A 14,909-nucleotide genomic window follows, 5' to 3' on the forward strand; every position below is an offset into this window, starting at 1 on the left:
ATACCAAATGATTTTGACAAGAATATAAAACACTTAATGATTCATGTAATAACGGCTGCTAGAATTTTATTGGCAAAAACGTGGAACAAACCTGTAATACCCTTAGTTGGAGATGCCGGGGATTGAACCTGGGACCCTCTGCTTACCAAGCAGATGCTCTACCACTGAGCCACCATCCCTCCCCATTGAAAGCAGAACTTATTGAGAATATTGACACAGCTGAGATGGACATTCTTTTGACAATCTTGAAACTAAAGATATCTGGGCACCTTTCTATAGATAGTTTAAAGCTTAGGTTTAAAACATTTTTTTTGTAAATGTAAATTTAAAAAGAATGGAACTTACAGTTCAACATGAGATGGGTTGGCTTATTGAGGGTTTTTTTTTTTACTTAATGTACTTTAAAGCTTACAGAGAATAATTTCTTCTTTTTCCATTTATGGACTTGATTAGTATATTTCATGTGTTAGCTGAGTCTCTTTATTGTTAACGTTTTATCATTTCCTCACCCTTTCTCCTTTTTCCAACTTTACCTTTGAAAACCTAATAAAACTTGTAAACTGCAAAGACTACGAACATCCTTGGAGCTTTTTAAACAGAGGCTAGACGGCCCCGACAGCAATGAAGATCTTGTGAATTTAGAGGGGGAGGTGCTTGTGAGTTTCCTGCATTGTGCAGGGGGTTGGACTAGATGACCATGGAGGTCCCTTCCAACTCTAGGATTCTATGAAATTGGGCTCTCCTTCCTTGGAGGTTTTTCAACAGAGGCTAGATGGCCATCTGACAGCAATGAAGATCCTGTGAATTTAAGGGGAGGTATTTGTGAGTTTCCTGCATTGTGCAAGGGGTTGGACTAGATGACCCTGGAGATCCCTTCCAACTCCGATTCTATCCATGGCAGAAGCGAGCCATGACTCACAAAAGCTCCTTCCCTGCCACAAATTTTGTTAGTCTCTAAAGCGCTACTAGACTCTTGAACTTTTCTCCTGCTACAAGCAAACTAAGGGTGAGAGCCAGTTTGGTGTAGTGGTTAAGTGCGTGGAGTCTTATCTGGGAGAACCGGGTTTGATTCCCTGCTCCTTAACTTGCAGCTGCTAGAATGGCCTTGGGTCAGCCATTGCTCTCAGAGTTGTCCTTGAAAGGGCAGCTGCTGTGAAAGCTCTCTCAGCCCCACCCACCTCACAGGGTGTCTGTTGTGAGGGAAGGAGATAAAAGAGACTGTAAGCTGCTCTGAGACCCTGATTCAGAGAGAAGGGCGAAGTATAAATCTGCGTTCTTCTTCTTCTGAAGGCTCCTCTCCCATCTGGATCTCTGGAGACAATCAAGACTCCCTTCCTCAGAGAAGGCAGTCAAAGTTGCAAGTCATGGCAACCATGTGAAGAAACACTTGTTGAGGGGGGAGTTGTCCTTATAACTGTGAGGGGAGGATGCTGTGTTTGGGGAAACTTCTAGGAAGACACAAGGAACCCCTTCCCTTTGAAGAAGAAGAAGATAGAAGATATTGGATTTATATCCCGCCCTCCACTCCGAAGAGTCTCAGAGCGGCTCACAATCTCCTTTACCTTCCTCCCCCACAACAGACACCCTGTGAGGTGGGTGAGGCTGGAGAGGGCTCTCACAGCAGCTGCCCTTTCAAGGACAACCTCTGCCAGAGCTATGGCTGACCCAAGGCCATGCTAGCAGGTGCAAGTGGAGGAGTGGGGAATCAAACCCGGTTCTCCCAGATAAGAGTCCGCACACTTAACCACTACACCAAACTAGCTCTAGGAGAAGGGGAGTCTCTTAGTCCCCCACCCCCACCTTGGAGTGGAACCCCTGTTCAGTGTTTCGCAGCATCCCCATGAGCAGGGAAGGCATCTGACCTTTCCGCCCTGAGAAAAGCATAGCAGGGTCCCTCCAGGCTTCGCAGAGAGGACCAAAGGAAACCCCCATCTCCCCCACTGTGCGGGGGTGGGGTGGAGGCTCTGACTGTGCGGGGGCGGGGCGGAGGAAGTAACACATTGCCATCCCCCCCTTTTCTCTAGGAGTGCAGACTTGTCCCCTCCCCCCCAAGAAGCCAAGCGTGCAGAGCAGGGAAGGGGGAGCACTTAGGGGGCCTCCTTTCCCAGAATCCGGGCTCTGGCCCTTCCCTCCAAGAAATATTGTTTAAAATTCCCAAGACCAGCACTAGCTGGCCACATTTGAGGTCCTGCATTTCCTCTCTATGGGGCAACAGAGAATTATGAATACACAGTTGCCAATTAAAAATAGCATAATATCATAAATTATCAGATTCCTCTTTTGTGTGGAATCCTCCATGCTGAGAGAGACGGGACCTGATCTTGAATCTACTTCAGCTAGTGAAACCCATTCTTGTTTTCTTTGTTCTGGGGACTTCAGATATGGCTAAAACACAGGACGGGACCTGATCTTGAATCTACTTCAGCTAGCGAAACCCATTCTTGTTTTCTTTGTTCTGAGGACTTCAAATATGGCTAAAACACCTATTACAGTCTGAGAACTTATAACTTCCTGGTTAGGGTAAGATTCCTGTGTAGATTAAAACTTTTGTTCCAATAGCTTCTGTGGTTTGTGATTGTCTTTTAGCTGTGAAATAAGAGAAGTGCTCCTTTTACAGGCTAAGCGCCTACGTAGTTTCTCCATTTGTGGGTTCTTAGAATGTTTTCAAAAAGTGCTACTCCAGCTCAGTCTCTTTCCACACCATGAGCATTGAAAAGGTTTCTCCCCCAGGATAGGTTCTTTGATGCTCTTGAAGAAGGCCACTCTGACTGAATTTTTCTCCACAAACTGTAGCTTCAAAAGGTTTCTCTCATGTGTAGGTCCCTTGAGGCTGTTGAAGACTGTCACTGAGGCTGAATCCTCTTCCCACAGCCTTGAGCATTCAAAAGTTTATGAATATTATCTCTGACATTTTATAAATTATTATTTTAAAAGGTTTCTCCTGCATTTGGGTTCTCTGGTGCTGTTGAAGATCACAAGACAACCTGAATTTCTTTCCATAGCCTGAACATTTAAAAGATTTCTCCCACGCATGTGTTCTTTGATGCTCTTAAATAGTGCCATGGTGACTGAATAACTTCCCACACGCTGAGCATTCAAAAGGTTTCTCCTCTGTGAGATCTCTGATGCCGGTGAAGAGTAGCACCATCAATGAATACCTTTCTACAGTCTAAGCATTCAAATGGTTTCTCCCCTGTGTGGGTTCTCTGATGGACTTTAAAATAGCCACTCTGACTGAATCTCTTCCCACACTCTAAGCATTCGTAAGGTTTCTCCCCTGTGTGGGTTCTTTTATGATCTCGAAGATGGCTATTCTGACCAAATCTCTTTCCACACTCTAAGCATTCAAATGGTTTCACCCCTGAGTGGGTTCTTTGATGCTTTTGAAGACGGGAATTGTCAATGAATTTCTTTCCACACTCTGAGCATTCAAACGGTTTCTCCCCTGTGTGGGTCCTTTTATGCAGTCGAAGACTGCCACGACGACTGAATCTCTTTCCACACTCTGAGCATTCAAATGGTTTCTCCCCTGTGTGGGTTCTTTTATGCTCCTGAAAATAGCCACTCTGAGTGAATCTCTTTCCACACACTAAGCATTCAAAGGGTTTCTCTCCTGTGTGAGTCCTTTTATGTCGTTGAACACTCCCAATGTGACTAAATTTCTTTCCACACTCTGAGCATTCAAAAGGTTTCTCCCCTATGTCAGTTCTTTTATGCAGTTGAAGACTGCCACTATGACTGAATATCTTTCCATACTCTGAGCATTCCAATGGTTTGTCCCCTATGTGGGTTCTTTGATGACAGTGAAGACTCCCACTCTGACTGAATCTCTTTCCACACTCTGAGCATTCAAATGGTTTCTCCCCTGTATGGATTCTTTGATGATTTCGAAGACTGCTACTCTGACTGAATCTTTTCCCACACTCTGAGCATTCATAAGGTTTCTCCTCTGTGTGGGTTCTTTGATGCTTTTGAAGACTTCCACTGTGACTGAATCTCTTTCCACACTCTGAGCATTCAAAAGGTTTTTCCCCTGTGTGGGTTCTTTTATGGTCTTGAAGATGGCTACTCTGACTGTATCTCTTTCCACACTCTGAACATGCAAAAGGCTTGTCCCCTGTATGAGTTCTTTGATGATACCTAAGATGGCTACGTGTACTGAAACTCTTTCCACACTCTGAGCATTCAAACGGTTTCTCCCCTGTATGGTTTCTTTGATGTACTTGAAGATGTCTACGTGTACTGAATCTCTTTCCACACTCTGAGCATTCAAACAATTTCTCCCTTGTGTGGGTTCTTTTATGCTCTCGAGGATGGCTACTCTGACTGATTCTCTTTATACTCTGTGAAGATTTCAAAGGTTTCACCCCTGTGTGGTTTCTTTGATGCACTTGAAGACGGCTACGTGCAATGAATCTCTTCCCACATTCTGAGCATTCAAATGGTTTCTCCCCTGTGTGGATTCTTTTATGCACTTTAAGACTGCCACTATGAGTGAATCGCTTTCCACACTCTGAACATTCATACGGTTTCTCACCTGTGTGGGTTCTTTTATGATATTTAAGACTGTTACTATAGCCAAATCTTTTCCCACACTGTGAGCATTCAAAAGGTTTCTCCCCTGTGTGGATTCTTTTATGCACTTGAAGACTGCCATTCTGACTGAATTTTTTTCCACACTCTGAACATTTAAAAAGTTTCTCTCCTATTTGTATTCTTCTGTTCACAAGAAGCTGTGATCTATGTCTGCAGTACTTTCCACACTGAATGGATTTATTTGTCTTCATTATATTGTGCTTTGGAAAATGTACATTACACGTTCTTCCATCTCTCTTCTCAACCAAAAACCTGTCTTTCTTTCTTTTAGGGTTGCCTTGATTCCAGACGTTGCCTTTCAAATCTTCTTTTTTAACTTTATCTTGCAATTGCTGGAGAAGTTTCTCACTGTCCTCAGTCCTCTGATCATCTTTGGCTGGAATAAAGAGAGATGCAAGATTAGCACCTGGGAGGGCAGGTAAAGTTCAAAGACTATAGTAGGAAAGAACAGGAAGTCAGCTGGAACTAGCTTAAGTTAAGTCCTTTTTCAAATAAATTTCTATCCAAGATGCAATAGCACTGAGCTACAATTATATCCAGCTTGCGGGGGGGTGGGGGGTGGAAAGGGTAGATGACTGGGGAAGGCAATGGCAAACCACCCTATAAAATGTCTGCCGTGAAAATATTGTGAAAGCGCCGTCACCCCAGAGTTGGAAACGACTGGTGCTTGCACAGGGGACTACCTTTACCTTTTTACAATTATATAATAATACATCACAATAAGCCCTGAAATTCTAGGCGCATGGGATATTAGCTCTATTTAAAAGCAATCTATCTCATTGACTTACTACGATAAGAAGCTCTCATAAATACACTTCTATCAAAATTAAAAAGGAGTCCAAGCTCTCAGAAATGCTCTCAAAGAACCAATTTCAACAGCTGTCGATATCTTAAAATGCTCTATGCAATAATACTTATTGAACTTTTTTCTTTAACAGATACCTGTCAGTATCTTAAAAAGCATTGCACAGTAATTCTAGGTCAGGGTGGCCAAACTTACTTAACATAAGAGCCACATAGAATAAATGTCAGATGTTTGAGAAAACATAAGACATGAATGTCAGATGTTTGAGAAAACACAAGACATGAATGTCAGATGTTTGAGAGCGGAAGGGAAGGGAAGGGAAGGGAAGGGAAGGGAAGGGAAGAGGAAGAAGAAGATATTGGATTCATATCCCGCCCTATATGCTGAATCTCAGATTGGTCACAATCTCCTTTACCTTCCCGCCCCCCACACAACAGACACTCTGTGAGGTAGGTGGAGCTGAGAGAACTCTTAAAACAGCTGCCCTTTCAAGGACAACTCCTACAAGAGCTATGGCTGACTCATGGCCATTCCAGCAGGTGCAAGTGGAGGAGAGGGGAATCAAACCCAGTTCTCTCAGATAAAAGTCCACACACTTAACCACTACACCAAACTGGCTCTCTGGAGGAGTGGCAACTGAAACCCATTTGTTTAGATTATAGTCCACAGCTCTTAACCACTACACCAAACTTTCTAAAAAATAATAATAGAGCAATTGGATTTATACCTTGTCCTTCACTTCCTGAAGGAGTCTCAGAGCAGCTTGCAATCTTCTTTCCTTTTCCCCTCCCCGCAACAGACAACCTGTGAGGTGGGTGAGGCTGAGTGAGCTCTTTTGAGAACTGCTCTTGAAAGAATAGCTCTGCAAGAGCTTGTGACTGACTCAAGGTCACATCAGCAGGTGCATGTGGAGAAGTGGGGAATCAAACCCAGTTCTCCCGGATAAGAGTCCGTGCACTTAACCACTACATAAAACTAGCTCTCAGTTTAAATAGGGTGCTCCCAGTGGACAGGGTCAGGATACGATGCAGCTTTTTCTAATGTTACTGCCTTCTCCAACACAGCTGAAGGGGCACTGTGTGAGACTTGCGAGTAACGCTCACGCAAACTTCTCTATGTTGGTTAAAGCTTTATTCATGATTTGTTACAAGCAATCTAATCCCATCAGAATCCTTGACAGAAATGCTCAAAATAGAACAAGGCATGCTAAAGTACCCCCAATCCTCCCCTTTCCTGCTACCCCCATCTCCTAGTCACAGTAATAAAGACAACTTTCACTTTCAACTAAAACAAAATACATTTCAAAGAAACAAGATGTTATTGGAAAGGACAGGTCTGGATGACAGATAAAGGTGGGGGGGGGAGGTTAACACATGACAAATTCTGGGCTCTCACAAGTTAACACAGGAATGTGATTCATGCTGTTAGAATCACAGAGTTGGAAGGGACCTCCAGGGTCATCTAGTCCAACCCTCTGCACAATGCAGGAAACTCACAAACACCTTCCCCTAAATTCACAGGATCCTCATTGCTGTCAGATGGCCATCTAGCCTCTGTTTAAAAGCATCCAAGGAAGGAGAGCCCAATTTCATAGAATCCTAGAGTTGGAAGGGACCTCCATGGTCATCTAGTCCAATCCCCTGCACAATGCAGGAAACTCACAAACACCTTCCCCTAAATTCACAGGATCCTCATTGCTGTCAGATGGCCATCTAGCCTCTGTTTAAAAACCTCCAAGGAAGGAGAGCCCACCACCTCCCGAGGAAGCCTGTTCCACTGAGGAACCACTCTAACGGTCAAGGAGTTCTTCCTAATGTTGAGCCAGAAACTCTTTTGATTTAATTTCAACCCACTGGTTCTGGTCCTACTTTCTGGGGCCCCAGAAAACAATTCCTCTATATGACAGTCCTTCAAGTACTTGAAGAGGGTGATCCTATCACCTCTCAGCTTTCTCCTCTCCAGGCTAAACATGCCCAGCTCCTTCAACCTTTCTTCACAGGTCTCCAGATCCCTCCTCAGGACCCATTCCAGCTTGTCTATATCCTTCTTAAAATGTGGTGCCCAAAACTGAACACAATAATGGCAGAAACCTGAGAAGGGGTGTGACATAGTGGGGGCTTTGAGAGTCACACAATGTGTGTGAAAGCCATATGTGGCTCCCAAGTTACAGATTGGCCATGCCTGATCTAGATTATTTATTGTTGTTATCTATAGCGAACTGTTTCTGTATAGTCCTGACTTGATTGCAATGGATATATTTGCTGGGATTTTTCTTTTTAGTAAACCTTATGAAAAGTAATCACTGAAAGTTTCAGTTTGTTGTTCACGCTTTACTGGATTATTAAAGAAAATGCAAATTAACAGACCATATATTTTTCAGGTCATGAGGTATATACTATTTTCTAGAACACTTTCTCCGGCTTGGGTGACTGGGCCTCAGTTGCCTCTAGGCAAGTAATGAGACAGGAGTCAAAACACTGTATTCCTGATTAGTATTTTGATACATGCCTCCTAACAGTGGTACAACTTTTCACACTTAAAAGTCAAGAAAAGGGTTGGAACACTTTACATAAGACCTTACTCAGTTCCGCAGGGCCTGTAAGACAACCCTCTTCTGGCTAGCCTTCATCTGACTGGGAAATAAATGTAGCTTATTAGACTCCTGTTAATTGTTAATCGTATTGTATAAGATTTGAAGTTAAGGTTTTAAGGTTTTTTAAGTTTTAAATGTCTGACTTTTTAACTGTTTATATATGTAAATGTTAATTTAAACTCTGTTTTATCGTCTGTTGTGAGCCGCCCTGAGCCATTTTTGTGGGAAGGGCGGGATACAAGTCATAGAATAAATAAATAAATAAATAAATAAACATAAGGGAAGCCCTGTTGGATCAGGCCAATGGCCAATCCAGTCCAACACTCTATGTCACACAGTGGCCAATAAATAAATAAATAAATATATATATACACACACACACACACACACACACACTGTGGCTAACAGCCACTGATGGACCTCTGCTCCATATTTTTATCCAATCCCCTCTTGAAGCTGGCTATGCTTGTAGCCGCCACCACCTCCTGTGGCAGTGAATTCCACATGTTAATCACCCTTTGGGTGAAGAAGTACTTCCTTTTATCTGTTTTAACCTGACTACTCAGCAATTTCATCGAATGCCCACAAGTTCTTGTATTGTGAGAAAGGGAGAAAAGTACTTCTTTCTCTACTTTCTCCATCCCATGCATTATCTTGTAAACCTCTATCATGTCACCCCGCAGGCGACGTTTCTCCAAGCTAAAGAGCCCCAAGCTTTTTAACCTTTCTTCATAGGGAAAGTGTTCCAACCCTTTAATCATTCTAGTTGCCCTTTTCTGGACTTTCTCCAATGTTATAATATCCTTTCTGGACATTCTCCAATGTTATAATATCCTGCGGCGGCCAGAACTGCACACAGTACTCCAAATGAGACCACACCATCGATTTATACAGGGGCATTATGATACTGGCTGATTTGTTATCAATTCCCTTCCTAATAATTCCCAGCATGGTGTTGGCCTTCTTTATTGCAATCGCACACTGCTTGACATTTTCAGTGAGTTATCTACAACGACCCCAAGATCTCTCTCTTGGTCAGTCTCTGCCAGTTCACACCCCATCAACTTGTATTTGTAGCTGGGATTCTTGGCCCGTGTGCATTACTTTGCACTTGGCCACATTGAACCTCATCTGCCACGTTGACACCCACTCACTCAGCCTCAACAGATCCCTTTGGAGTGCCTCACAATCCTACCTGTTTCTCACCACCCTAAACAATTTAGTGTCATCTGCAAACTCGGCCACTTCACTGCTCATTCCCAACTCCAAATCATTTATGAACAAGTTAAAGAGCATGGGACCCAGTACCGAGCCCTGCAGCACCCCACTGCTTACTGTCCTCCACTGCGAAGACTGCCCATTTATACTCACTCTCTGCTTCCTATTAATCAGCCAGTTTTTGATCCACAAGAGGACCTGTCCTTTTACTCCATGACTCTCAAGCTTTCTAAGCAGCCTTTGATGAGGAACTTTATCAAAAGCTTTCTGGAAGTCAAGGTAAACAACATCTATTGGGTCTCCTTTGTCCACATGTTTGTTCACCCCCTCAAAGAAATGTAACAGGTTAGTGAGGCAAGATCTTCCCTTACAGAACCCATGCTGAGTCTTCCTCAATAACCCATGTTCATCAATGTGCCTACTCATTCTGTCCTTGATAATGGTTTCTACCAACTTTCCCGGTATTGAAGTCAGACTGACTGGCCTGTAATTTCCCGGATCTCCTCTGGAACCCTTTTTAAAGATGGGGGTGACATTTGCTACCTTCCAGTCCTCAGGAACGGAGGCAGATTTCAATGAAAGATTACAGATTTTTGTCAAAAGATCCACAAGTTAAACTTTGAGTTCTTCCAGAACTCTCGGATGTATGCCATCCGGACCCAGTGACTTATTAGTTTTTAATTCGTCTATCAGTTGTAGGACCTCTTCTTTTGTCACCTCAATCTGACTCAGGTCTTTCAACACCCCTTCCAAAACAGTGGTTCTGGAGCGGGCAAACACTTCTCATCTTCCACAGTGAAGACGGAGGCAAAAAATGCATTCAGATTCTCAGCCATTTCCTTATCCTCCTTCAGTAATCCTTTGACCCCTTGGTCATCCAAGGGCCCCACTGCCTCCTTGGCTGGTTTCCTGCTTCTATTATATTTGAAGAAATTTTTATTGTTGGTCTTTATGTTTTTTGCAATATGCTTCATAGTCCCTTTTTGCCTGCCTGATCACAGTCTTGCATTTGATTTGCCACAGCCTTTTATTAATCTCATTTGGACTGGTTTTCCATCGCTTAAAGGAGTCCTTCTTACATTTTACAGCTTCCATTACTTTGTTTGTTAACCATGCAGGCCTTTTCTTATACCTGTTTGTGCCTTTCCTAACTTGTGGTATATATTTTGTCTGAGCTTCTAGGATTGTAGTTTTAAATAGCCTACAAGCTTCCCCAAGGTTTTTGACCGTATTTACCTTTTCTTTCAGTTTCTTCTTCACATGCCTCCTCATCTCAGAGAATTTACCCCTTTTAAAGTTAAACGTGGTTGTGCCGGTCTTTTGGGGCAACTCCCTATTTATACAAATGGTGAAATCAATAACGTTATGGTCACTGCTCCCAAGCGGTGAGATCACTTTTACATCTCTCACCAAGTCTTGGACATTACTTAGGACCAAATCCAGGATCACCCCACCCCTGGTAGGTTCTGAGACCTTCTGCTCCATAGCACAGTCATTGAGAGCATCAAGAAACTCAATCTCTTTCTCTTCACCAGTATGAAGAAAGGTTAAAACGCTTGGGGTTGTTTAGCTTGGAAACATCGACTGAGAGGTGACATGATAGAGGTTTACAAGATTATGCACGGCACAGAGAAGGCAGAGAAAAAAGTACTTTTCTCTCTTTCTCACAATACAAGAACTCATGGGCACTCCATGAAATTGCTGAGCTGTTGGGTTAGAATGGATAAAAAGAAGTACTTCTTCACCTAAAGGGTGATTAACACTTGGAATTCACTGCCACAGGAGGCTACAAGCATAGCCAACTTCAAGAAGGGATATGGAGCAGAGGTCCATCAGTGGCTATTACCCACAGCGTATTGTTGGAACTCTCTGTCTGGGGCAAGTGATGATCTGTATTCTTGGGGGGGGGCACAGTGGGAGGGCTTCTAGTGTCCTGGTCCCACTGATGGACCTCCTGATGGCACCTAGGTTTTTTGGCCACTGTATGACACAGAGTGTTGGACTGGATGGGCCATTGGCCTGATCCAACATGGCTTCTCTTATGTTCTTATGTGACTCAGAGTGTTGGACTGGAGGGGCCATTGGGCTGATCCAACACGGCTTCTCTTATGTTCTTATGTGACACAGAGTGTTGGACTGGATGGGCCATTGGCCTGATCCAACATGGCTTCTCTTATGCTCTTACTTGGCACTTATGAAAGATCCTTACCCAGAGAGGCCACATTCCCATAGTTCTCCAGCATGACCTCCCAGTGGAGCGCTCTTTGGTTCGGATCCAGCATGGCCCACTCTGCCACAGTGAAATACACGGCCACCTCCTCAAAGGAAACGGAACGCTGAAAGAAAATGCAGATTCTCTCATCAGAGATGGTTCCAGGCAAAGGCTGCAGACTGGGAGGGTACACGTCATATGGCATGGGTACAGGGAGTGGCGTTCAAAGCCTCTCTTGCCCGGAAACCTTGTAGATACTGCAGGAGAAAAAGCCCCGCTAAGAAAAGGGGGGGGGACCCAGAAGAAGAAAACTGTAGATTTATACCCCGCCCTTCTCTCTGAATAAGAGACTCAAAGCGGCTTGTTGTTGTTCAGTCGCACAGTCGAATCTGACTCTTTGCGACCCCCTGGACAAAGTCACACCAGGCCCTCCTGTCTTCCACCAGCCTCTGAAGTCTGCTCAAATTCATTATAGCTACATCAGTAATGCTGTCCAGCCATCTCCTCTTTTGCTGTCCTCTTCTTCTTTTGCCTTCTGTCTTTCCCAACATCAGGATCTTCTCCAGCAAGTGCTCCCTTCTCATTGGGTGGCCAAAGTATTTGAGCTTCAGCATCTGACCTTCCAGGGAACAGTCTGGGTTGATTTTCCTTAGGACTGACTGATTGGATCTTCTTGCAGTCCAAGGGACTCTCAAGAGTCTTCTCCAGCACCACAGCTCAAAAGCATCTATTCTTCTGCACTAAGCATATTTTCTCCTATATATTTTCTCCCCCCCACACAAAGACAACAGACACCCTGTGAGGTGGGTGGGGCTGAGAGGGCTCTCACAGCAGCTGCCCTTTCAAGGAGAGAGGCTCAGAGCAGCCTACAATCTCCTTTCCCTTCCTCCCCCACAACAGACACCCTGTAAAGTGGGTGGGGCTGGAGAGGGCTCTCATAGCAGCTGCCCTTTCAAGGACAGAGGCTCAGAGCGGCCTACAATCTCCTTTCCCTTCCTCCCCCACAACAGACACCCTGTGAGGTGGGTGGGGCTGAGAGGGCTCTCACAGCAGCTGCCCTTTCAAGGACAGAGGCTCAGAGCGGCCTACAATCTCCTTTACCTTCCTCCCCCACAAGAAACACCCTGTGAGGTGGGTAGGGCTGAGAGGGCTCTCACAGCAGCTGCCCTTTCAAGGACAGAGGCTCAGAGTGGCCTACAATCTCCTTTCCCTTCCCCCCAACAACAAACACCCTGTGAATGGGTGGGGCTGAGAGGGCTCTCACAGCAGCTGCCCTTTCAAGGACAAAGGCTCAGAGCGGCCTACAATCTCCTTTCCCTTCCTCCCCCAGAACAGACACCCTGTGAGGTGGGTGGGGCTGGAGAGGGCTCTCACAGCAGCTGCGCTTTCAAGGACAACCTCTGCTAGAGCTATGGCTGACCCAAGGCCATTCCAGCAGCTGCAAGTGGAGGAGTGGGGAATCAAACCTGGTTCTCCCAGATAAGAGTCCGCGCACTTCACCACTACACCGAACTGGCTGCCCTCTGCTCAACTCCTTTACCTGGACTGGAGGCGCAGCATCCTCTTTCACACCTCTGAAAAGACGATGGCTTAGCAGCATCTCTCCATTGCCTGTTAGGGAGACAAAGGAGGGAGGGAGGGGTTTTGCTATGACATATGAAGCTGCCTTCTACTGAAACAGACCCTCAGTCCATCAAAGTCAGTATTTTCCACTCAGACTGGCAGTGGCTCTCCAGGGTCTCAAGCTGAGGTTTTTCACACCTATTTGCCTGGACCCTTTTTAGTTGGAGATGCTGGGGATTGAACCTGGGACCTTCTGCTTACCAAGCAGATGCTCTGCCACTGAGCCACCGTCCCTCCGCTAAAGTCAGTAATGTCTAGTCAGACTGGCAGCGGCCCTCCAGAGTCTCAAGCTGAGGTTTTTCACACCTATTTGCCTGGACCCTTTTTAGTTGGAGATGCTGAGGACTGAACCTGGGACCTTCTGCTTACCAAGCAGATGCTCTACCACTGAGCCACCATCCCACCCCTGCTCTCCAGGGTCTCAAGCTGAGGTTTTTCACTCCTATTTGCCTGGATCCTTTTTAGTTGGAGATGCTGGGGACTGAACCTGGGACCTTCTGCTTACCAAGCAGATGCTCTGCCACTGAGCCACCATCCCACCCCTGCTCTCCAGGGTCTCAAGCTGAGGTTTTTCACGCCTATTTGCCTGGATCCTTTTTAGTTGGAGATGCTGGGGATTGAACCTGGGACCTTCTGCTTACCAAGCAGATGCTCTACCACTGAGCCACCGTCCCTCCCCTATCGTACCCAGCTTGCTGAGGGTACAGAGTAGATGACTGGGGAAGGCAATGGCAAACCACCCTGTAAGAAGTCTGCCATGAAAACATCGTGGTGTGACGTCACCCCAGAGTCAGAAACGACTGGTGCTTGCACAGTGGACTACCTTTACCTTTATCTATCCCTTTCTCTTGTTTGTTCCCTGCTTCTCACCTTCCTGGGGGTCAGAAACCTCAATCTCTGTAAACTCAGGGGGGTTTTTTAAGCACTTCTTACTAAATTCTGGGAGAGGCAGAAGAAAAGCATTAGGTACCTATGAGCCTCAGGTATTATAAATGCTGCTAACATGTTTCAGACTTCTGTGACACCTGGGTGGGGAAGAGGGGTTTGGAAATGATGTCTCATGGCACTTCGATGTAACATTCTGCCCAAATGTGACTTGAGTGAATCCGGAATTTCCAGAGTCAGATGAGCAGGGGTGGAATTCTAGCAGGAACTCCTTTGCATATTAGGCCATACACCCCGATGCAGCCAATCCTCCAAGAGCTTACAAGGCTCTTGTTTGTAAGCTCTCGGAGGATTGGCTACATCAGGGAGGTGTGCCCTAATATGCAAAGAAGCTCCTGCTAGAATTTCACCCCTGCACATGAGTGAGTTTTGAGAGAGTCTCTTGGCATGCTGTCTTCACAACCAGGTTTTCAACCAGATGCAACATTAACATGACACTACATCTGTTCCAAGGCCCTCCCTTAAGTTCCTGGGGGGTACCAGCCCATAGTCCATAATCTCTATTCCAGCATTCTGTTTCCCTCAGTGATCCATCAGATGCCCCTATAAGCCCAGGCACAGAAGCCAAATTTTCCCATTATTATTGCCCTCAAAGAATCATAGAGTTGGAAAGGACCTCCAGGGTCATCTAGTCGAAACCCCTGCATAATGCAGGAAACTCACAAATACCTCCCCCTAAAATCACAGGATCTTCAACGCTGTCAGATGGCCATCTAGCCTCTGTTTAAAAACCTCCAAGGAAAGAGAGCCCACCACCTCCCAAGGGAGCCTGTTCCACTGAGGAACCACTCTAACGGTCAGGAAGTTCTTCCTAATGTTGAGCCGGAAACTCTTCTGATTTAATTTCAGCCCATTGGTTCTTGTCCAACCTTCTGGGGCCACAGAAAACAATTCCACCCCATCTTCTATATGACAGC

At 45.3% G+C, this 14,909-nt stretch overlaps 1 protein-coding gene across 6 annotated transcripts in view; it reads right to left on the bottom strand.

Moving 5' to 3' along the window:
* LOC132571063 (zinc finger protein 883-like) overlaps positions 1 to 14,909 on the bottom strand; it is a 661,721-nt gene that overhangs the window by 450,873 nt on the left and 195,939 nt on the right. Inside the window, exons 4-5 of one of the 6 annotated variants that reach the window (XM_060237705.1) lie at positions 12,965 to 13,035; positions 11,422 to 11,548 (exon numbers count right to left, since the gene is read on the bottom strand). The exons of 3 other annotated variants lie outside the window; for them this stretch is intronic. In XM_060237705.1, the coding sequence (XP_060093688.1) occupies positions 11,422 to 11,548; positions 12,965 to 13,035 (198 nt within the window). The remainder of the gene's footprint in view (positions 1 to 11,421; positions 11,549 to 12,964; positions 13,036 to 14,909) is intronic. 2 more of the 6 variants (XM_060237717.1, XM_060237718.1) reach the window with 2 other exon arrangements.

This window comes from Heteronotia binoei, chromosome 5 (assembly GCF_032191835.1).
Source record: "Heteronotia binoei isolate CCM8104 ecotype False Entrance Well chromosome 5, APGP_CSIRO_Hbin_v1, whole genome shotgun sequence".
NCBI lineage: Eukaryota > Metazoa > Chordata > Lepidosauria > Squamata > Gekkonidae > Heteronotia > Heteronotia binoei.